This window comes from Antennarius striatus, chromosome 7, assembly GCF_040054535.1.
Source record: "Antennarius striatus isolate MH-2024 chromosome 7, ASM4005453v1, whole genome shotgun sequence".
Lineage (NCBI taxonomy): Eukaryota > Metazoa > Chordata > Actinopteri > Lophiiformes > Antennariidae > Antennarius > Antennarius striatus.
The window spans coordinates 3,127,226-3,152,084 of NC_090782.1; the positions used below are offsets into that span (position 1 = coordinate 3,127,226).

General features: G+C 42.3%; 1 protein-coding gene across 2 annotated transcripts in view; it reads right to left on the minus strand.

Annotated features, from left to right (window-relative positions):
* Positions 1–14,040: 14,040 nt before the first annotated feature.
* LOC137598485 (nuclear factor 1 C-type-like) overlaps positions 14,041–24,859 on the minus strand; it is a 65,446-nt gene continuing 54,627 nt past the window's right edge. For both annotated transcript variants that reach the window (XM_068318693.1, XM_068318692.1), the window contains one exon: positions 14,041–24,563. In XM_068318693.1, the coding sequence (XP_068174794.1) occupies positions 24,543–24,563 (21 nt within the window). In that variant the 3' untranslated portion in view covers positions 14,041–24,542. The remainder of the gene's footprint in view (positions 24,564–24,859) is intronic.

Here is a 24,859-nt window from a genome sequence, read left to right on the forward strand (position 1 = left end):
CCTCTAATAACATAAACGATGCATGGACTGCTTCTGCAACTGACAGTGAGTCATAAATAAATTTTGAATCTTACTACTGATGCTTCTGGCCAGGTTAGGGCTGTGAACAGATGAGCAGGTGCTCAGTGAACACAATCTGGATGACACCATTTCACAACACATGTGTGACCTGATCAAGTGCCATTTCTTGGTCTGTGAAATAGGATTTAGCTCTCCATTCAATGAACCATATAGGTCTTAAACATCCCAAATGAAATAGATGCTGTAACCAGTCTTCCAGGTACGAAGTAGACCTGGTCCATAAATATGACATGCTCCATCGCTAACTTCACTCAGTTGGTAAGAACCTTGGAGAGGAGCTAGTAGTTGGTAGAGGGGAGGGACAATGGGTGACGGTTCCTCATGCAATGAAGGTTTCTGTGGTGGAGAGAGGTTTTCTTAAGACAGGACAAAATACACAAGTACAAAATATTTATTTGTTAATTCAAATAATACATATGTTGAGGAGAATCCAACAGTATCATTGATGATGCAAACATTGTCAACAAATACTTATCTAACAAGATCCCTGGTAACAACATCCCAGGAGTCTAGCTGGCACTCAACTCAACTCAACTGAAGTCTCTGTCGATTTCTTATAGCCAAGCTCTGCTGTGTGTGTGTACATGGTGGGTGGTTACTGGATTTACTGGCAACTGACCATATGTCAAACTGACTTTAATATGTCATCTTTGCAAAACATGTTACGCAAGTATGGTGACAAGTCTACTGCCAATACTCATCTGAGTCCACGAAGAGCACTCTGCCTAACATGAAGGTTGCATAGTCCCTACGACTCTGTCAGCTTCTCTAACACATTTGCGTTTGCTGTGTGTTTAATTTATCATATTATTTTATATTAAACATTCCACCACATCTTATTTGGGGCTGTGCTACAGCTCAGAACAGCTGACCCTTCTGCAGGCTGTCAAACAGAACATTCAGCAGATCCTCACCATGTCCTCTGAGAAAGCTTTATAAAAGTCTGGTGGTGAACCTGACTTTGGGTGGCTTTAAATTTGCAAAGACACAGACAGGCAGACACATAGATAGACAGATGGATAAAGATAGATATTTTAGATATCTATCTTTACCAGCTGGCCCTCATCTTTACCAGGTGGCCCTCATTACCAAGCTCTTTACTTCTTTTCCTCCTCTCTTCTGCACAGCTGAGTCTCTTCATCAGTCAACCCTTCAACACTGAAAGAAAGAAAGAAGAAAGAAAGAGAGTATATTTTACTGATCCCCAGATGGGGAAATTACTTTTTCCACTCAGATGTACGTTTTCGTGTTGGTTACAGTGTGTGTGTATGTGGTACACCCAAAATTGTGCGACCACAGTTGTGTCGATTTATGTTGAATTAATTTATCTTCATCTATTTAACGTTCATATTTAAAGAAATGTAGTTAATGTAGTCAGCGGAATGTGGAAGCTTTGCCACAGGAGTAGGTGTACCCCGAGTTGTTTAAGGTGGGACCCTCCTCCCACACCTCAAATGTAACCTGAACGACAAAGTGAGCGGTCCGTGTCTTCATTACTGCTGCATTTCATCTGTGTTTCACAGGTCAGTAGTTGGTAAAAGTTAACAATTTCAACTCCTTAACAGTTAATGTCGCACGGAAAAGTGTTAAAAAGAACATGTGACAATGTTTAAAGTGTTTCTGTTAACTTTGTAAATCGTGAAAATGCCGCCAAGTCGGCATTTTAAAATTATTTTATTTACTTTTAAATCCCTAAATGCTCTTGCTCCGCCCTACCTCTCTGAGCTTCTACACCCTTACGTACCTGCACGCTCTCAGGTCAGCTGATCATCTGCTCCTGAGTGTGACCAAAACCAAACGGAAGCTCAGAGGGGACCGTGCCTTTGCTGTTGTGGCTCCTAAATTATGGAATGATCTGCCTCAGCAAATCAGACAGGCATCTTCTGTGTTTTTAAATCGCTTGTAATAACCTACCTCTTCTCCTTGCTTTTAACACCTAGCTAGACATTGGATTTTATTTTATCTTATTTTATTGCTCTGATTGTATGGCTTTTGCTTTCACCCATATTTTATGTTTTTATTTAATTTATTTTACTTAGAATATTTGAGCCATTTTGCCTTTTATCTATAATGTATTTTATTTATTCGTCTGTACAGTACTTTGGTCGACTGTGGTTGTTGTAAAGTGCTTAACAAATAAAATTGGATTGGATTGGATGGGACTATCAGCTCTGCTATGATGACGACTTTAGCTGATGCTGACCAGAAGACAATGTCTGGACGTAGGGATGTCATGGTGATCTCTGCAGGGAATTTCAGTTGGCCACTGAGGTCGGCTGCTAACTGCCACTGGCAGCCTAGTGACAGGAGCGACGCTCTTACCCCTTGCAGCACCGTGCTGTCATCCCTGGCCTGGTAAACTGGATCCACTTTGGTGATTTGGGTGGATTCTCCCAGTTTGCTTGCTGTTTGCGGGCTTCCAAGATCTCTGCAAGCTTGGGAAGGACCTTGTCATGCCGCCACCGGTACCTTCCCTGTGACAATGCCACCTTGCATCCAAAGGGGATGTGCTTTAGGTTTGAGTTTGGGAAGTTGCAGAGGTGGCAGGGTTCTTCTGTGCCAAACCAGGTGAGAAGATTCCGGGGGCTGGGTAAGGTGTCATATTTTGGCCCAAGGCATGGTTCTGTTGATCACGGCCTCCCAAGTAGCCTTTCTGTTTTGCTGTTGCTGGCTCACCGCTGTGATCTTGTAGGTTTACTTCTCCATCTTGGCAACCTCGGAGATCACAACATCCTTCCTCTCCTTCTCGGTCGCTTTGGACCAGCTCTTTAGTGCTGTTGCCCATCCTTGGCCAGATCTACCTGACTGTGTGAAGCCAACGTTCTCTTGGTGCTTCAGCCGCTCCACTGCCTGGTCAACTGCTTTGGATGCATTCCACTTCTGTCCAGTACAAATCTGAGGGTTGGCAGCTTGAATTGCCCAGTCTGTAGAGTCTCTTAGCAAAATGGAGCCTAACCCCCTTTTTGTACATCAGACTGATGTACTGCAGTGGGAGCTGCAGGGTGTTTCTCCCAGACATTGCCGTGGAGGAGAGGGATCGAGAAAGGCTGAGCCACTTCCGGATGAAGTTGTTGGCTTTTGCCTCCCGCTTCAGGTCCGTGTTCATGGTGATGTTGCTCAGTTTCAGCGGCCACATTAAGCAGTGGTACAGAGTAAACTGGAAACACCACACCTTGAACTTCCCTGGTAGGGGGCACTGATCGATCTTGTGCAGGCCCACTTGCAGTTGAGTTATGACAGCTGAGGACATGTTCTTGTCACAGAGGTCTGCCGTGTACATCCTTCTAAGGCTTCTCACGGGTGCTTCTGCCAGTAGGGGAATTCTTTCACCAGCCACTGTGAAGACGATGTTATCGTTCCTGGTCCCTCTACGGACTGATAGGCTACCAGACTCTGGTGGCTTGATATTTATGTGCACCCAGGCTAGTAGCTCTTCCGGCCATTTAGGGGTCTGGCTGTGCAGGCTGCTGTTTGGAGGAGGGTGGCGACATCATCCATATAGCACCTCATGCCTGATAGTCTTTGGCCTGTCTGTGCTCTGATCCCTCTGACCATCTGTCTTCCGCCTATTAGTAGGATCTCAAAAGCCGCAGTAAAGAGGATGGCACATCCTACTGCTATCCCCTTCTCGATCCGGTGCCAGTTGGTTGAGATGCAGATGCGGAGTTCAACAGCAAAAAGGTTTATTAAGCACAAAGTATCCAACAAAAATCACCTTTGAGGTTAAAGCTAGACTGAGGAAATAAACTAGGCTAACAAAGTAACAACAGAAAATCACCTTACTCAGGGAAATACTCGTGTAGACCAAAACCAAGGGAATCACAGGAACAAAGATTTGAGGCTGGAACGCATGGCAGGAGGCAAGGTCAGGAACGTGGTGAGACAGAGTGCACTGAACAAAAGGGAGAGGGTGGCTACAAAGGCCCCACGTAATTAGGTCGATGAGGCTCAGTTGTGGAAACCAGGCACTGCCTACGTGCACTGACTTGCCTCCTGCCATGCTCCAGCACTGTAGAGGACAGGTAGAGCAGAGCAGAGAAGGGGGAGGGGGAGAAGGCAGCAGGCAGAGCAACATGGCCAAATCAAAAACGCAACCATGACACTAGGTTCTGGAGGCGTGATGGTACATTGAAAAAGCTGAGGGCATACGTGGTGAGCTGGTGGGGAACTGAACCGAAGGCATTTGCCACGTCAAGCCAAACTACATGCAAGTCTTCTTTGCTTTGTTTGGCTGTCTGGATTTTTCCCAGATCGCCGCTGAGTATTCATCACAGCCAAGGAATCCTGGGACTCCTGCTTTTGGCAAATGGAGAAGACGTACTCATTTGCCAGGAAGTAGCTCGTCATCCGTCTGGCCAAGATAGAGAAGAAGATTTTCTCCTCCATATTCAGCTGAGCAATGCCCGTGAACTGACTGAAGTTTTGGGAGTCTTTCTCCTTTGGAAAGAAGTTGGTGACTGCTTGACACTGTGGCAGAAAGATGGACTCCGTTTTCCAAGCCGCAACCATGAGCCTCCATAGTGCCTTCAGGAGTCCGGGGCATTTCTTGAATACCTTACAAGGCATGCCATTTGGCCCTGGTGCTGATGCCGATCTTGCGCATTCTACTACATGTTTGACTTCTTTCAACCTGAGTGGGCTCATGTTAAACTCTGTGGAGATCTGTTTGGCAAGGTACATGGCCTGGTGATCCCAGGGGCTTTGCTCTCAGGTTGTCGCTCACCTGGTCTGCAGTGTGTTGCTACAGCTCCTGCTTGGTGACCTGTAGCGTTCCGGTCTTATTATAGGAGTCTGCAGATGAATTTGAAGGGGTCCTGGAAGTAGCATGTCCTTGCCTTCTCCATGCGGTTTCTCCGCTTCTTTATCCTTTCTGCTTTCCTGAGGTGTGTAAGTCTTTCCTTGATCTTGTTCCAAGGCCCTTCAAGCCCTATTTTACCTCTGCCTTAGCTGTCCTTCATGACTTCCTCAAGAGGCGTCGCTCCTTTACCAGCTGGAAGATTTCCCTTTCTCGACTTCCGCAGTGATTAGGAATCAGCCTGTTCCAGGCTTGTCTCTAAACTGGTTTCTCCCATCCTCATGGATGAGATGGCTGAGGATGTTCAGTTTGGAGGTTGTGTTGCCCCTTTGAGAGTTCTGTAGGTTCTGGTTCTCTTGTTGAAGTTTCTCCATACTTTCCTGTCGTTTGACTTTGGCCACTTGAAGAGCATTTCTGTGCATACTTCTCTGGAGGAACTTTTATGGGCTTTGCGTGTGCGACGTTGCTCTCCTGCTGTGGGGGGCTTTGCTGCTCCACATTTGCTGTGCTTTTCTCCTGCTGTGAGGTGTTCTGCTGCTGTGGGGTCTGCTCGTCCTCTCTCATCCCAGCCACAATGTTGGGTTCACTACCTCTGTTGTGCTCAACCTGGCTGTGATAAGATATGCTTTATTTATCTTAAACTGGGACATTTTAACGTTGTAGCAGCATTCAGACACACATAACAAACAGAAACAGGGAACATACAGTACAGTATATATTGACAAAAAAATCAGAGACATAAGGAGAAAGGGAATAATAACAATAATAATAATATTAAAAATATTAGCAATAATAATAATACCCTAGTATAAAGTTATAAAATATTGTGATCCTCTGTGGCCATCACGCTACACTCACGTGATGTGTTTTAATGAGCACTGCAAACTAATTCGCCTTACTCCCCAGAGACCTCACGTTACCTGTAATGATGGCCGGCACCGCTGGATGAAACCTCATCTTCTTTGCCTTCAGCTTTGCAGCTCTGCAGTTCCAACACCTCCTCCTCAGCTCTCTGGGATGTCAGGCCTCGCTCTGGGCAGCTGTTCAGCTGGGCACAGTGCAATCAGCTGGTGTAAACAATGCGCTCACCATTGCGCCTGGGACCCTCAGTTGCCATGGGTACAAAGCTAACAAAAGTGTTGAGGAGACATCCAGAAAAATTTAAAAAGAGAAAAAGTCGTTATCTCACTGGTTTGGCATCGACAGGTAGTAAAGATGGAAGTGAAAGGACAGACATGAAAGAGAAAGAATACAAAGTGAAGAGATTTAAACATTATATCCGTACTTTTCATTATTTTTCTGGCTGCATAAGTATTTAGTTTTAATTATACAATAAACTTTTCCATCACTCTGTGTCAGTAATTTTACACCACACACACACACACACACACACACACACACACACACACACACACACACACACACACACACACACACACACACACACACAGTTTCCATTTAAAGGATGTAGGCAAACTCATCTAATCTTACACACACACACACACACACACAGGAACAATAACAATTACATTTATAGGATATAGGTGGCAGTCTAAGTTCTTTTTTCACAGGATGAACTGGAACCAGAAACCACATTCCAACCAGAACTGAAAACCACTTTCCAACCGGAACCGGAAACCACATTCCAGAAGAGTGGCTGAACACTCGTCACGATCTAATTGGACCAGAAGAGATCATATCATCTCATGCAAATTCCTTATCTGAATTATATGAAAAACACCAGGCAGTGAAAGATAATGCTTTTCATCAGCTGTTACAAGACCTGTTTACGGCAGGCATTCAGAGACACTGAGAAAAGCCCGGATATCTGTATTAGATATTTTTTCAGGAATAAACATTTTAAATAATGACAATTGGCTAAGTCTCCCACTTTACGTCATGCACTGGACGTGACGTTCTGTCTGGCGAGGGAAAGGCCCTCCCGCGGCGGCCAGAACTCATGAACAAGGATAATAGTTTTACTAAAGATAGGGAGGCATTTTATTTTGAAAACAAGGGTAACATTCCATTCTATCCCTGAAGGGATATGGTCTACAGGTCTATTTGATATAGGGCATTGTAAATGGTCAACACCATTGAGGCCAGTTTAAAAAGCAGACAGTAAGTTATCGAATGGCCCATGATTTGAGAGCCATAAATGATGTAACGCTAACTCCAGTTCTACCTGTACCTGATCCACATAGGGTATTGACGTCACTCACACCTCAATTCAAATGGTATACAGTTGTGGACTTGGCAAATGCTTACTTTTTCTTACTTCTTCATCCAGATTCCAGAAAATTCTTTGCATTTTGGTATCATGGAGTCAAGCTACAATACACTAGACTCCGGCCAGGATTTAACAACAGCCCTGGAATTTTCAATCAAGCTTTGAAAACAATGTTGTCTGACATGCAGTTACCAGAAGGTTGCATGTTAGTACAATATGTGTACGATCTCTTATTGGCATGTGAGACACTGGAAATTTGTTTAGCAGCCACTGAGTGTTTATTGAGGAAATTGTTCTCATGCTGTTTTAGAGTATCCAAACAGAAATTGCAGTGTTACAGGAAGTCAGTTGCTTTCCTGGGACGTGTTGTGTTAGCACACAGCTTGGCAATACTGCTCATCACTCTGTTATCCTCCACCACCCGAGGCCTGAAAAGGTAAAAGACATGCTAGCATTTTTGGGTTTGTGCGGTTACAGTAGACACTACATCCCTTGTTTTGTAGAGCACACGACACCACTTCGTAACCTGTTAACACAGCACAGTAACAGGAACACCACTGCCAAACTTGAGTGGGTTACAGAAACGTTAGATTGCTTTGTTAGAATTGTTAATGCATTGACTACGGCGGCTGCTTTAGCCACCCCCAATTCAGGCTCTGCATTCCATCTGGATGTCTATCTCAGATGATATTGCTAACTGCGGCCTGTATCAGAAGGTTGAAGGTGAAAGATACATTTCTCATTCAAATTCCTTATCTGAATTGTATAAAAAACACTGTGAAACACAGTGAAAGATAATGCTTTTTTGTTACAAGACTCGTTTACTGCAGGCATTCAGAGACACTGAGAAAAGCCTGGATATCTGTAATAGACTTGTTGAAAGGAATAAACTTTTTTAACTTATGACAATCGGCTAAGCCTCCTTCTTTACCTCAATAACAAGAACCCACAGAAGAACGAAGTTTCAAAAGCAAAGAAAACACACGGGATCTACTGCAACATTGCGGTATCTCCTTGTCTGATCTGCTGATGCAGTGCTAGGGTATTATTGCAGCAGATTGCAGTCAGCTGCAATCTGCTGATTATAGCTGACTGTTGCCAACACACTTTGCCTTCCCTTGGTGGATGCACATGCCGTGGTAAGTTGTCACTTTACTCCAGCCGCAGCAGCAATGTCCCTGGTTGTCCTTTCCATGTAGTTTGTTACTGTGATATCCATCCTTGCAGGTCCTTCTTTCATCCCGCCTCTTGACAGACCAATGGGCTGTTTTTCTCTTAACTTGCTTGAAGTTAGCTTGGGTGTCCAAGCTGGACATGTGTTCAAGCTGGATGTGTGGAGCAGGTAACTATCCTTTCCACACCTGGTGCAGTTTTCACCCCATCAGCCAGTCTTACTTGGCAGCCCTCCTGTCTTTCCAACTGCTCTCTTCTCAGTAGTCACTGGTGAGCCAGAGAACTGGATTCTTTGTTCACTACCTGCCACATCATCATCCTTCTTGCTAAAACGAAAACTACTTCGGAACCTTCATCCTCATGTTGAACTTGAGTCCTTAAGCTTGGCAAACAAGATTTCTCAGTTCAGCTCTTTGTCTAACATGTGTCTTATGTCTTCACGTTCCTAATTCAGATTTAATCATCCTCCATTGCTCATTCCTCCTCTCAAGACCAAAGAAATAGTGAGATGGAACATCCATCAGCACTACATTGTGACACGTACTACAGCACCCCTGGTGGATCACGTCCAGCAGCTACGTTAAAGCAAACTTTTTTGCGTCTCAACATGTCTCCTTTCTCCTGTGGAGTGTACTAAAGGCACAGATTTTTTATCTGGCTTTTCCATACATCCCACCACTGTTGAGAGAAAATCTGTCTTTTTTTATTCCAAAAAGTAACAATAAAACCAAAAAAGAATTTTTCAAACAATTGTCCGATAAGAGGCATTGGGCGTGTTCCGCTAGGGGGCTCCACAGAATGTCATCCTTTTCCATGCCTATCTTCTGCATTCTTCTTTCTAACACCAACTACCCTCATGTCTTCCTCTACATACTGTACATCCACCTTCTCTTCGGTCATCATATGTAGCTACCACGCTCTTGCCTGGTAGCTACATACTCATCATCCTTTTACCAATAAACTCACGATTTAAGTCTGCTCTCTCTAACTTTGTCTCCAAAACACCATACCTTGGCTGTTCCTCTGATCTTATCCAACCTCAACATCGTTATTTCCTCTACCTCCAGTTGTGCTTCCTGTATGCTTTTCAGTGGACCTAATTTGTTTGGCAAAGTTTTATGCCAGATGCATTTCCTGCCACAACCCACTGCATTTACCCGGGCATATCTCTAGTGCCATCTAATGCATCCATCCATCCATCCATCGTCAACCGCTTATCCGGGGCCGGGTTGCAGGGGCAACAGTCTCAACAGCGATGCCCATACTTCCCTCTTCCAGCTCCTCCAGGGGGATCCCGAGGCGTTCCCAGCTAAAATGAAACAGGCAAGAATGAAAGAAGTCAAAAAGTTACAACTTTTCATCTTGTTTCACTCCATTTCATCCTTTTTTTTAATCTGACAATCTGATTTACCTTTCTCTAGTCTACCAATTTGTTTTATAAAAACTCACAGTCAGGAAAAAATCGACGACCCAATCTTCACCATCTTGGCCCTCTCCTGGTTCTCCCTGACGACTGAACTTCCAGTTCACTCAGGGGGAAACTGCTTGGCGGCTCACCAACCTTTAGCACCTCTCCCTGGGCAGCCAGTGGAGCGACCCGCCCCTCCTAGAGGTCCTCCATCAAAGGTGGGTTTTTTCGCTCCCCACCATTCGAGGCTCCACCCTGGGCATGGGAGAGGCCCTGAGAGCCCCCTCTCTGACCTTAGCAGTTCCAGAGAATGTGGAAAGTAAATCACGGCGGTTTACCAGCCTTATGCACCTGCCCCTGTGTAAAGTCAGCGGAGCGACATGCCCATGGTGGAGGTCCTCCGATTGACCTAGGGTTTTCACCTCCTGACTTTCGAGGACTACTCCTCAAACTCGGCGGCAGTCAGGACCACCCTCCCCTGCCCCACGCCCGCGGAGGAGGGGTTAAGGGGAAAAAAATTTTTAAATCCCCAAAAATCCTTTTTTGAAATTTCTTCTCCTCGAGGCCCAGCCTCTCGCTTGGAACCTCTCCACGGACCAAAGGGCCACTGTGACCCACCCTCAAAGGGTCCTCCCCGACTCCAGCGCCTGGGAGCAGTTTTTCCGGTCAAGTAGTTTGTTCAGACAGGACCATCTGCTCGCCCTCCTCCGGGCATGCACCCCGTCTCCATCCAAGTACTAAGACCGAGACACTCAGTCCACCCAAGGGACTCCTGCGATGGTGGTGGAATGAGGAGGTACAGGAGTGTATACAGAGAAAGAGGTTAGATAAGAAGAAGCGGGACACTGAGAGGACTGAGGAGAGGAGACAGGTGTACAGGGATATGAGGCGTAAGGTCAAAGCAGAGGTAGCAAAGGTCAAACAAGGGGCTTATGATGACTTGTATGCCAGGTTGGACAGTAATGAAGGAGAGACTGATCTATACAGGTTGGCAAGACAGAGAGACAGAGATAGGAAGGACATGCAGCAGGTCAGGGTTATTAAGGATAGGGATGGAAGTGTATTGACAGGTGCCAGTAGTGTGATGGGAAGATGGAAAGAGTACTTAAAGAGCTGATGAATGAGGAAAATGAGAAAGAACAAAGACTAGAAGAGGTGACTGTTGTGGACCAGGAAGTAGCAAAGATTAGTCAGGATGAAGTGAGGAAGGCATTGAAGAGGATGAAGAGTGGAAAGGCAGTCTGTCCTGATGATATCCCTGTGGAGGTATGGAAGTGTCTAGGAGAGGTGGCAGTAGAGTTTCTGACTGGGTTGTTCAACAGGACCTCAGATAGTGAGAAGATGCCTGAGAAATGGAGGGGAAGTGTGCTGGTGCCCATTTTTAAGAACAAAGGAGATGCGCAGAGTTGTGGCAACTACAGAGGAATAAAGCTGATGAGCCATACAATGAAGTTATGGGAAAGAGTAGTTGAAGCTAGGCTAAGGGTAGAAGTGAGCATTTGTGAGCAGCAGTATGGTTTCATGCCAAAAAAGAGTACTACAAATGCAGTATTTGCTTTGAGGATGTTGATAGAGAAGTACAGAGAAGGCCAGAGGGAGCTGCATTGTGTTTTTGTAGATCTGGAGAAAGCTGATGACAGGCTGCCCAGAGAGGAACTGTTGTATTGTAAGAGAAAGTCTGGAGTGACAGAGAAGTATGTTAGAGCGGTGCAGGACATGTATGAGGACTGTAAGACAGTGGTGAGGTGTGCTGTAGGTGTGACAGAGGAGTTCAAGGTGGAGGTGGGACTGCATCAGGGATCAGCTCTGAGCCCCTTCTTGTTCGCTATGGTGATGGACAGGCTGACAGACGAGGTTAGACAGGAATCTCCATGGACTATGATGTTTGCAGTTGACATTGTGATCTGCAGTGAGAGCAGTGAACAGGTGGAGGAGAAGCTAGAGAGGCCGAGGTTTGTCCTGGAAAGGAGAGGAATGAAGGTTTAGTCGCAGTAAGACAAAGTACATGTGTGTGAATGAGAGGGACCCAAGTGGAAGAGTGAGGTTACAGGGAGAGGAGATCAAGAAGGTGGAGTACTTAGGGTCAACAGTCCAGAGCAATGGAGAGTGTGGAAAAGAGGTGAAAAAGTGTATACAGGCAGGATGGAACGGGTGGAGAAAAGTGTCAGGTGTGATGTATAATAGAAGAGTTTCACTTAAAATGAAAGGAAAGATGTACAAAACTGTGGTGAGACCAGCGATGTTGTTTGGTCTAGAGACAGTGTCACTGAGGAAAAGACAGGAGACAGAGCGGGAGGTAGCAGAGATGAAGATGCTGAGGTTCTCTTTGGGAGTGACCAGGAAGGATAGGATCAGGAATGAGTACATCAGAGGGACAGCACATGTTAGAGGTTTTGGAGATAAAGTCAGAGAGGCCAGATTGAGATGGTTTGGACATGTCCAGAGGAGAGATAGTGAATATATTGGTAGAAGGATGCTGAGTTTTGAACTGCCATGCAGGAGGGCCTAGAGGAAGAACAAAGTGGAGGTTTATGGATGTAGTGAAAGAGGACATGAGCATAGTTGGTGTGAGAGAAGAGGATGCAGCAGACAGGGTTAGATGGAGGCAACTGATTCGCTGTGGCGACCCCTGAAGTGAAAAGACGTAAGGAAAAGAACAGCTGTCCTGGCATAGTTAACGATCATCAGGAAAATGAAGGTCGGACGATGTAAATATTGTCTTAGATGAAACCGGTCCATGGCGCAAAAACGGTTGGGGACAGCTGGTTTAGAGTGATGATCGAAGTTTTGAGCATGTTTCATCTGAAAAGAACTGTTTCACTTCATTTCAGTTTTTTCAGTCAGAAACTGCTCCAAAACGACTTTCTCATCTGAAAACTCACATGTTAAGATAAATGGAGGAAACCTGCGTTACACGTCATTTTCATGTGGTTTTGAGTGAAAGTGGCATTTTGGAGCATGTTTGGACTGGTTTCATTGTGAAAAGAACTGTTTGACTTCAATTGTAACTTTTTCAGTCTGAAACTACTCCAAAACAACTTTCTCATCTGAAAACTCACATGTTAAAATATATGCAGGAAACCTACGTTATACATTATTTTCAGGTGGTTTTGAGGGAGAATAGCATTTTGGAGCATGTTTGGACTGGTTTTACTCTGCAAAAAACTGTTGACTTAATTTCAGCTTTTTCAGTCAGAAACTGATCAAAAACAACTCTTTTCAGCTGAAAACTCACATCTTAAGATTTATGCAGGATATATTATGTTTCATGTGGTTTAGATAAACCTAAAATCTGAATTGCAAGCAAACCAAAAGTGAGTTTTGGCTTTCTAATTAGAATGTACTGTATATGTGCGCTATTATTGGACAACTATTAACTACAACTACATTGAAAACTAAAAAATTACCATCTCACCTCTAAATCAACTTGTTAATTAACGTAATTAATCAGTTTGTTGCATATATAGTGAGGGTGTCAGTGTAGTTGCTTGCCAGGTCTTGTAGAACAGTTTCTGCGAGCTAAATGACTCTTGATGGACCAGGCGAATTGGTCTATGGCTCAGTCGCTGATGGGCACACAAGTCCACCTTGAGTCAGATGCCAACAGGATGGAGATGGTGTACTGCAGGGTCTGAACATCCTTTGGCCTCAGTAGTCAATATCCATATCATCTAGAGTCACTGTTAGCTGCGAAGCTGCCCAAATTAATGTAATTCATTGCTAATGGATTCAGCCAGGTCAGAGTAGCATCATTCACTTGCGCCAATGACTCTGCCTAGCAATGCTTCAATATCTTTATATGTATGTCCAATTTCAAAATAAAATATTGTCTCCCTGTCCAAAAGCCAAAAGACTAGGACCTTAAGACCACCTCTGCAGCACTGTGTATGTTTTGGTCCCTTTGACGGGGCATCATTAGTTTCACTCTCATAATCTTTGATTTAGTTTTGAGCATTTTGTGAATGCTGTAATTAGCTTCCTTGGATGCTTGTTGTTAGTCTTTTCGAAATGTGTTTGATCGAAATGTGTTCCAAATCTACGTGAGGTGAGTTTAGAAGCCACATTTCTAAAGAACCTTAAAGCTGACACCTGAAAGACAACTTCTGCCCTTTGGTGGCCTTTAAACATGAGAAAACACAGTTTCTGGGTCTTTGCTAACTTTTCAAATTCATAAGATCATAAGACTTTGCATAATAACTGCAGTGTATCTGACAGATCATTTGCTACTCAAACCCGAGCTCTGAGAATGTATTTGTTTTACCTCTACCTGAACACACAACAATGCATCTTCATGTGTTCACATCATGATGTCCAACAGCAAATATGAATGACAGGAAAAACTGGATTTGCTGACTGATTCTGGTATAATTTATTAACAGTATATTTTTGCATAGGGAACATATTCATTTCTAGTCATAAATCAGCATTTCCTGATAGCAATGGCTATATGGTTATAATGTCATATTAATGTTTCATCCCCACAGCAGACAAATACCATTAGGTCAGAAAAAAATATTCAGACACCTGTAACTGATACTAGGAGTCATTCAAACAGGAACAGAGTGTCTAATCATTAAATGAGAAGCCATGCCAGTTTTGACATTATTTCCCATCCCTGTCTAAATGTAGTCTTAAATTTTTGCTTCATGCAAGTAAAGGCTGGTCAATGAAATTTAATGACTTAAAGCTCTTGTTAGAGCTAAAAACAACATTCTGTCTGCAAGTCTCATTTATAACAGTTGTGTAGGCACAGGGCCTAAAAGAGACAGGATCATCTCAAAATAAATCTGTGTGAAAGTTTCTGCTTAAACTCTAACCCATGCATAAAAACATGTTTTGCAACGGTAAAAAACATGTATGGTGGTGAGGTGGTGTAATAATCCATGTTATCAAACATATACATCAGAGATACTGTTCCCAGATCATATTGGCCAATGCCAGGCTACAGAGGAGAGAGCGGCACTGTGTTGGCTAAGTTTGTGTTCACAGCTCAGCAAAAGTGGGCCAAACACAATTCTTTTTGCTCACATTGTTTTCATATGTGACTCAAGGTTGTTGTTTTTTTTGTTTTATTTTGCTTTGTTGTGTTTTGTTTTGTTTTGTTTTGTTTTGAGCAAAGCAGGCATATTTCGGAACCTGATTCAGGCCATGTTCACACGTAGCTGGATCTTTTTGAAAACTCATCTTTTTTTCCCTGCATAAAAAAAACTTGCGTTCACACGACAAGTGTTTTTGAAAAAATATCCGCTCACACGTAACTGCGTAAATGAGTGGATCAACATGTTTATAAGCAGACAGACGAACAAATACTCAACTGTCAAGCATGTTTATCAACACATCTTCGACATGGAGCTGTTATAAGTCAGAAAATAGCCGGTTTGAACTCCATCCATTCTGTTTGTATATATAGAGACGGGTCACACATACAACGTCACAGCAGGGAGACGCAACCGGACAGAAAAAGCTTGGTTACAGAGCCCTCATGACAACGGACAGAAAACATCACTTTGGTCGGCGTTTTAAAATTTTTTGTTCTTGTCCTAGATATACGAGTTGTTGTGTGCACGGAAGGCCTAACCGGAGGAAAAAAACTGCGTTTTCAAAAAGATCCGGCTAAGTGTGGACGGGGCCTGAATCCTGATCATGGCTTTATACTGTATGTATTCATGAGGAATTCTTGTCACCACCTTACCACCAAAACCCTACCATCACCACCCTACCAACTCATCCCTACCATCACCAATCTACCATCACCACTGGACTGTCACCGGCCTACTGTAACCACCTTTGCATCGCCATCCTATTGTCACTATGCTGCCGTCAATATCAGGCCATCACCATTCTACTGTCAACACTCTGTCCCCACTAAAGAATCATCAAAGAAATCTGAACTGTCAGGCAAACACAATGCAATGGCAATGTCACGACTTGCACATAACATAATGTTATGTGTGGAAGTAATAGCTCTCTCCCAGATATCATACTCCATATCCTTGTTCTAATTATGAAATATGATGCGTGTAAAGTTCATCACAAGAACTGAACTTCACAATGAAACACAATGAACCCAATAGAAACTCATGTCCACTGCCACATAATGGATATACACTATCTTAATGCCCTCTCTCATGTTTTAACATTGGCCACATATACTTATGGTTTACTCCAACATCATTAACATCGTTATAATCCATTTCTCAAAAATGGATGCAGTTTGATCTTACAGCAGATATTTTCTGTGTGTGTGACCTGCACCACCCTTCTTAAAGGGGAGAACAGAAAAAATGTCAAATGTGTTTTGGAGGCTTTCACTGCCAGAGAGGGCTGGGCACCATGCCTAGGGGCAGGCCATAAAGGTCTACAGTTAAAAATTTAAATCCTACGCTGGTCATGCCTTCCATATCCACCTGCACAGACACACACACACACCCAAAAACAAATCCATACATACTCCAATCCAGGAAAACAGTTCCCGCAACCAGGGCCAGCAGTCAAGTCAGCAAGCAAAGTAATGGCATCTTCGAAAACTGACTACATTAACCACACCAACCATCCCACCAGTGGACCCAACATACTCTACCCAATGGAAGGACCAAAGAACACCATCTATTATTTGTAAAACGCTTAATAATGTCAGCAGACATTTCGAAGTGCTTTTACAGGAAGAGGCCCCCAACAAAGCCTCTCACCCCGGAACAAACCAACAAGCACTGACAGCTCTAGTCCAGTGGAAAACCGCACAACCTCAAATTGTTTAATTTCATGATAGGATGTTTATTTCATAGCTGGACACACCCTCTTTAGAATATTCCATTCAAAACTCACTAAATATCGATTGTAATAGATGAGATCAATTAGAGTTCAGTTTAGGAGACCCATGGCCAACCACTCGAAGTCCCTGTGCGAATTAAGCCAATGTGACCATGTGTGGACATGTATGAGGCCCCATGAAGCCACCACAGGACAAGTTTCAGGAGAGATTTCCAGCTAGGAACGCAGCAAGCCAAAGGGGGTAGTCACCATAGACAGCTGAGACCATCAACCAGACCTGAATGCAGCCCCCCAGCCAGTCATGAAGGTCGTCTCAACCAACAGGGAGCAAACCAAAGGGAAGAGAAGTTTGCCAGTGAACAAGACTGTCTCTTTCTCACCCTCACGTCTGGGCTAAAACATTCTCAAGTGTGGCCAAGACCCAGATGAGACCGAAACCCTTCCCAGGGACACCGAGCCATAAAGAGCACCTGACTGGGTTCCACTATGAATGTCAGAAGATGCTTTCTAAACTCCACCTCATCCACCATCAATTTTATGTGTGAAGGAATATTGTTGTTACAATTCAACACAGTGAACCATTAATCAGCAGGCTCATTCCTTGTTTTGTATTGAATTCTTGTGGTAAGAAGTGGGTGCGTAGATGGCAAAACATGAGGCTGATATGTGCACAGACATCTTCAGTTAGCATAGTCACTGTTTTATAAATGAGACCTCAGAGCAGAAGCCCTTTTCTCTATGAACCCACTTGGTGTGTGTCCGCATGTGCACTTGTATATAGTTTGAACTCACAGGAGGGCCTTATGTAGCATTGCTTACCAAACTTAGCAGTATCCTTAACAATATCCTATAGCTAACTACATAATGTCTTGATGTGCAGGATGTCTGTGTGGATTTTAATCATGCAATAACTGACAAAAGTTGTTCAGTCTGATGTAAGAGATATATATGTGAAAGCAAGCGAAGCAGTCATTCACTATAATTTCTGAAAAGTTATAATAGAAAAAAAATCCTTAAAATATACTGTAATTATCCTCAAAGAAAAAACTTGCTACATTACAATCTGTCTTCAACGTATGGACTAAACAGTGTGCAAAAGCAGTATGTGAAGACAAAGGAATTAATATTACATTACTGTAGCAGGAAAAATCAAAGCTGAGCTCTAACTACGAATGCTCGTCTGACTGCTGAGTTTTCTTAAAGGAAAATAAAGAAACAAACATTGATCTCAAATGTAAAAAGAAACCCCATTTACACCATATAACAGCTGCTGTGGGATGTTCGGTAAAACATTTATAGAAAAAAGCCCTCGGTAGAAACATCCCCAAAATTTTTATTACTCAAGACTTTAGAGTTGGTTTGTTTCTCACACATCATTCAACTAGAGATTGCATCAACCAACGCTACTCACCCCTAAAACAGGAATTCCAGCAGGAGCACTACAGTTAGTCAACCAACCAATCCACCAATTACAATGAAGAAGTAATTCTGATTCTGATTTGATTGACCCCCTCAGTTTGGCATTTGGGGGTTGATGACATTGAAAACATTGAAAATACATTACAAAGCAAGTTAAAAATGCAATTACACTGTATGCCTAGCTTCAGCAAACATCAGGTCAACTCATTTCTTTTAGATACATCAAATCAGGATCATAAATTAATATAAATTAAGGAACATGATTGTACTCTTACATCAGCACTACCTTTTAGATATCTAGGGGGGAGAATTGTCACACCTTTTTAATGTGAGTGTTCACTTTCATTAGTGCTATGTGCTGTACAATACAGCTGAGATATTCAAAGCAGCATTCACAATTATGCACATAGAATCCTTTACTTGTCTAATGCTTTGACAGCCAACATGGTATAAGTTACACAGACGATCAGAGATGTGTTTGAGGAGCTGACTGTAGGATGCATTTCTTTTAATCAATGTCCAAACAGAATGGACAGAATGCTGTTTAACATAGGAAATAAAGGGGAGTCATCTCATTGTCCAGTTCAGTTAAATAGTAAAAAGAAAGTCAGTGAATAGTGTCATGACGATGTATGAGGTACATCACATGCCTAAAATGTGTGATCATTAACAAATTTGATGCCTCAAAGCTTTGCTGTGGCACCCATGAACCTAGTCATGAATAAAGATTAGTTAGTCTCACTTCTGCTTGTTTCATTAACAATCTGTGTGTAAAATAAGTCATTAATCGATAAAAAATATTCAAGAAATAAAGAGTTGTCATCACACACAAATATTTCTCAAATATGAAACAGATTTGTAAATGCACAAAGATATTAATATCAGTGATGCATTCGATGACATCAGATGTAAAAGATATCAAATGTGGATCTCTTCTATGTGTCTGACCTTTAAGTAGATGCCTACAAATCCTCTTTGATGGGAGAATCAAAGCCTTCTGTGGATCTTGCTTCTATACTGGATTTGCGTTTTATGTGATCATAGACAGAGATGAATTCATTCATTTTCAGCCAACGACTACTTATGACATAAAAACATCTTTAAAAAAAGCATTTAGTCTTTATCCCAACAGTTTTTCAACAGTCAGCAGTATGTATGGTGTATTTAATATATTGTTGCCTTACATTTTGAACGCTAAATCATATTGTCCAAACAACATCCCTCATTGGTGAATAAAGACCATTTAGTGTTTTCAGGCTTCTAAAAAGTTTGGTGGCCATTTCACATTCCTCAGCAAGAGTTAGAAAGTTAATATAAGTGAAATGTTGTGTACAAATTTAAGCAAAGGTAGGCCAACAGCATTAACGACATATGAAAGACTTTCTTAAAAACCTGAAAGAATAAGCAAAAAACAGCAAAATGATTGGTTGGCGGGTCACAGTGGCCAAATACCTGATAAGTGAATATGAGGGTGGAAATTACACAAAGTATGTTGATCACATGCCATCAGAAAATGAAATGTATTCCCATGTAGGCTTTAATTCAGAACAAGGGATGGTTTTGCTGTTATTCTAATTTAGGAGCCATATTTTTATCTGCAAAGGTTGTCCTTTCACAGATGGATCTATTTCCATGTAGATAGATCAGATAGCAATGACACCATCATGTGGACATTCATAGAGCACACTAGCTTTGTACCAGAATTTTAAAAAGTGCTTTTCACTGACTACGTGAATCCCAGCTTTGAGCCGGTGCTGCAGTAGCCCAGGGTAGCGAAGCTACTCTTGCATTAGCACAGGTCTGAGGACTGTGTGCCAGGATTTATACCTAACGGGGCTTTCATCCAGCTTTCATCGTTGTCCTCTTTGTCTGGTATCTCTCTGCCACGTGTTCATCATATAATATATGACTGTTGTCAGATCCACTGAGAAAAGCAGCTAGCCCTTCTTCATGAACTGTGATCAATTTATGTCCACCATAGAATCTATTTGTATTTGAATATTTTACAATTTACTGCATACATTTTTAGTCTTTCCTTAGTTGACATAAATGATGATTGACCATGCTGAGTAGTTCACATCCATATTAACCACAGTGGCCCTGTATTTTTAGTGAGTATTTTTCAAATGTGCAATGCTGCATTGCAGAAATATTTTTGCATTGTTTAGAATTCAGTGCTTACTTTTGTGGTATTTATCCACACTTCAGAACAAGTCAAACTATTGCTGCTCACTGCTTGACAATAGGACATCATTTTCACTGTATGTGATTGTGATATACACTGTATATATACACACAGTGCACCCTCGCGCATCAACACTCACTACTTCACCTCATCGCAGATTTTTGGTAGACAGTCACGTAATACCATACGTGCATTCTATTGGCTGACGGCATCTGGAAGTGTGCTGCATTCCGTGAGTCTCGGACTTCCGTGAGACACACAAGTGCTTTAAACAGTCGATAAGAGTGTGGGAAAAGTTAATACAGGTAGGTGGTTTAATATCAGTATGGGGAGGGTTCATAAACGTTTAAATTACTGTAAATCGCGAGTGGTTCCTGGAACGCATTAACCGCAAGTAATTTAGGGTGCACTGCAGATATACAGTATATAAACAGCACAGAGGGGGACTGTATGCATTTTTTGAATACATTCAAGTTTACCCTAAGTCCTATCATCATCATCATCATCAGTCACATGGCTAAACATTACTACTGGCCCATTTCATGGGTCCCTTATTCCGTGGCCTGGCCACAATTCAAAGGCAGCTGACCTTCTCATATCTACAGATTTTATACACATTGTTGTTTTTACAACTACAATTCTACAGGCAACATAATAACTCTAGGGGGGAAAAAGCTTTGAGTCCAGTAGAGTAAGAAAACTTTGAAGTATACGCATGTGTATAAAAGTTGAACTCATCAATGGCCATGTGCAGCTACATGTTGCATGATTATCCACATTGTCAGACCATCATACAGGCAAACTGACAGTATTGGGGTTACCCCTGCAGCCAAAATCAGATTCTGCCAGATGGGACAGTGGACCTTACATTAAATGTCTGACTAAATAATCACACGAAATATTTGGATAATTTTGTAGCAAAAAGATACACTCAAATTTGTTTGCATTTGTTTAGTATTTTGAACTAAAACAGTCTGCAGACAGAGCAGACTCTCCGGAAATATTTTTGTTTGCATGGTGAGCACTGAAGCAAGTCTTTCCTTTGAGAACATGTGATGTGAAATGCAGAACGGCATCTTCAGGACCAAGGCAACCATTTACAACTCTACATAGTAGAATCCATATCCCAGGACAACACACACAATGGAACCTATCATCTAACACTGTCAATGTCAGTGACGCCATGTCCACATGCTTATAAACCGATCTCCTCCATAAGTGCAAACAGTCCAGTGTTTTGGGAAATGCAGAGTATTAACGTTCCTGGTACAATCTTATATAGATAATTCTATTGTCACTTCATTAACTGAAAAATAGACTTTTAGTTCTGTGATGATGGTGCTTGTGCCTGCAGGACAGATTGTAACCTCCGTACAAGGAAATGGGTCTGAATTTCCAGTTGTCCCATATATTACTTTGCTTTCTGAGGGATCAACAAAGTACGTTGTGTTTATCTTGTAACAACTACATGCTTCAGAGTAATGGGACAAGGTAGAACCTGGAGCTTGTAAAGGCTATAATGTATTTCGGAAACATAGCACATGTGTGCAGTGTGTTAAGTCATGTCTGTCACATAATGCTGTGGGGAAAAACAGAGCTACAGTCTGTACTAGTTTTTAGATGAATGGTAGTATGCCCAAACTCCCAGCTGAAAGTAAAAACTACTACTCATTGAGCTGAAACCTGAATTAATGGACCTGCTACACTGGTTGGCATCAAGCTATTACACATGCAACTTTTTTGTGTTTGTTAAGCTTCCATTTGTACCATGAAAAGTGAAATCACTTTCCATAATGTATTATAGTAACTAAAGTCAAGGCACATAATGTTCCATGAAATATCGTGCAAAAGTTGAAGGTCTCTTACCAAAGTAAAGAAACAGACCCCTTCTATCCACTGTCCTCTGATGTAGGACAGCAGACAGGGTGGGTGGGCGGCGGGATCAGGATATACAATGGAAGAGGTATCATCAGTTTCAGCCATGCATTCATTAGGTCAGCACAGCAAACAGAGCAGCATCATGCAGATACATCAACTTCATCTCACCCTCCTAAACCCAGTTCATATCCCCACAGTACAAAATCTGAACCCATACAGGCACTGACTCTAACCCTGAACCCCACTCCCTGGGACAGGACACCAGGTAGACTTCAATAGAAAAACACTAGTGGGCTGGAAAAAGGCTTCACAAAGGGATTTACATCGTCCATAGAAAACATCCGCCACACATATTCCAGAATGATTACACTGAATTGAAGAGAGTAACATCACATCTGTCTGGAGACCTTGGTGACATCTGACTGTGAGCACACACTGCACACCCAATGGTGAACGTTGGTAGGAACGTGGTCATTAAAGCTTTATTGAGTCAGGACAGCAGCTGTTTGTGACTATACCACACATTCTGCATGACAACCTTCAGTAACAAGCTGGTGTTAACTATACTACAGTGTGTTGAATCTTCAAATGTCATCTAAGATCCTTCAGATGCTTTCTCCATGCATGGCAATAAAATTACAGTAATGAATATTTCCAACTGTAATATACTTCTACCTTTTCCATTCATCGTACCACAGTGCTGTACTCCCCTACTTCAGACCCACTGCTCAGAACACCGGCCAAATCAATGGAGTTAAACTTTGGCTTAGACCTCTAACATCTTATCTTTGCAGGCAGCAGGAAGACACCTATGGCATCAAGAGGAAACACTCACATTTATGAGAATATCGCAGAAAATTAGATCTCACCTTGGCACAAAACACCATTCCACAGGCAACAGACTGCATTTGAAGACTGATTTATAAGCAAAGGAAATGTGAGTACTTATTTAGACTACTGGTTCAGTATCAACTGCAATATTTTATATTGGAGCCTTTGTCTCGATTTCTTCTGTGAATGTGTACATTTGAGCCGTTAGCATTACTGCAGATAATCATTAACATTCAGATTCTAGTAAATGCTAACATTCTGTTTGTAAATTGTTTCTTACCAACATACAGTAAATGAACCACAAAGCGCTTTCTATTAGTTAAGCTAATTTTAAGTTTGAATAAAAAGAGCAGTGAAAAACCCAGCCTCAAGAGAATATTGCTTTCCCTGAAAAGAGCACTATCATAATGCACTTACGCTTAATGATGAGTGTTGATGTCAAGAACAGAAAAAAGAATTTAAAAAAAACATGCGCATTGGTTAATCCATGAAGATATTGACCTGAAATCTGTTCTACAACTCCTGTGTCTCCAAGATAACACTCTTCCTTCTAGTGCTGGAGAAGACAGTCATTAGGCACATTGCCAACCTAAAAATAAACAGCCTGATAGATTGTTAATAAATCATATCAATTGACCCACAGTATAGTGGAATGGGTGCTGTGACTCCATCTATTCAGCCCCAACTCACGTGAAGACCATACGACACAAAGCATTACAAAGACATGCACTCGCCACACCAGGCTACTTTCTGAAGGATTGGATGTGAGCAGTGACTTTACTGCCACAGGACTTTGTAGTTAGTGTGTCTGTGCCTTTTCTCAGTTCTGCTGAACCTGTCAAGTGTTTATCTCCTTCAAAAATTGTGCCTTTGGATAAATACTGTCAGGAAAAAAGGATCAGCATCATGTGGGTAAGAAGCAGCATGACAGTCATAGAGTAAGATGTCCTGCTAATGAAGACAGGTCCTCCTCTTACCAGTAACACTGGGGTCAATTCTACTGGTATCTATCTGTAGTATAAACACAGTTGCATGACAGGAGGCAGGAAAATAGCCATTATATTCCACTTTGTTTTGTTTTTTTTAACAAGTCTTAAAACCATGAACTAAGAAAGCAAATGAACAGATTCTGGCTGATGATTGTCACTAAAAAAGGGAGTGTCTATTTGAGGAAAGACAGGAAAAAAACTTTTCTCCAAATATATCAATGACATAAAAAGTGCAAAGAAACACTACATTTTTACAACAGGATCTCTCTTTGTAATCATTTAAGAAAAAAGGAGGCCTATTTGCATATATTATAAGCAGCACCTGCATTGGAAAGGAGCATTCCAGGAATTGGGGGTGGAGGGGTCGTCTTAGATTTAGTTTTGGTACGGGGGAAAAGGCTGACATCCATGCCAGAAAGGAAGCAGGCCTCATCCTGTGTACACAAGTAGGTTCCAGGCTTGTTCAGATGTTGTGTGTCGTGACCTGGATCTAGTCTGCAGTTCATCTGGACCCACCACACGGAAGAACTCCATCACTCCGACTTGAAAAATCCCAGATGTGTCAGCCGTTCAGTTGTTCTAGAGTTCGTTTTTGAGACTGCAAAATGTGAGCACCATTCTTCCAGGATGTCTCTTGTCTTTTGTGTGTGTGTGTGTGTGTGTGTGTGTGTGAAAGAACGACAGACAGGCGCGCGCACACACACACACACACACACACACACACACACACACACACACACACACACACACTCACACACAAATTTCTGTCCTCCAGAGTCCAGTCAGTTGCCAAGATACCAGGTCTACAACAGAGACAAATATACAATCAATATTTGAAATGAGTCAAACAATATGTCAAACCTCAAACTGTATTTCTCTCATGATATTGGATCAAATATGATAATGTAAATAACATACTATTGAAACAAACTTCTAAATATAAAATCAGTTGTTAAATACCTTGTTACACGTTTAGCATTTTGAGCAGATACAATGATGACATGTTCAAATTCAGCAAAATATAAAATAACATATTGGCAGCAATGTTTTATGATACATTGAAAATGGTAAGGATCAATATGCTTCAATTACAGCATTG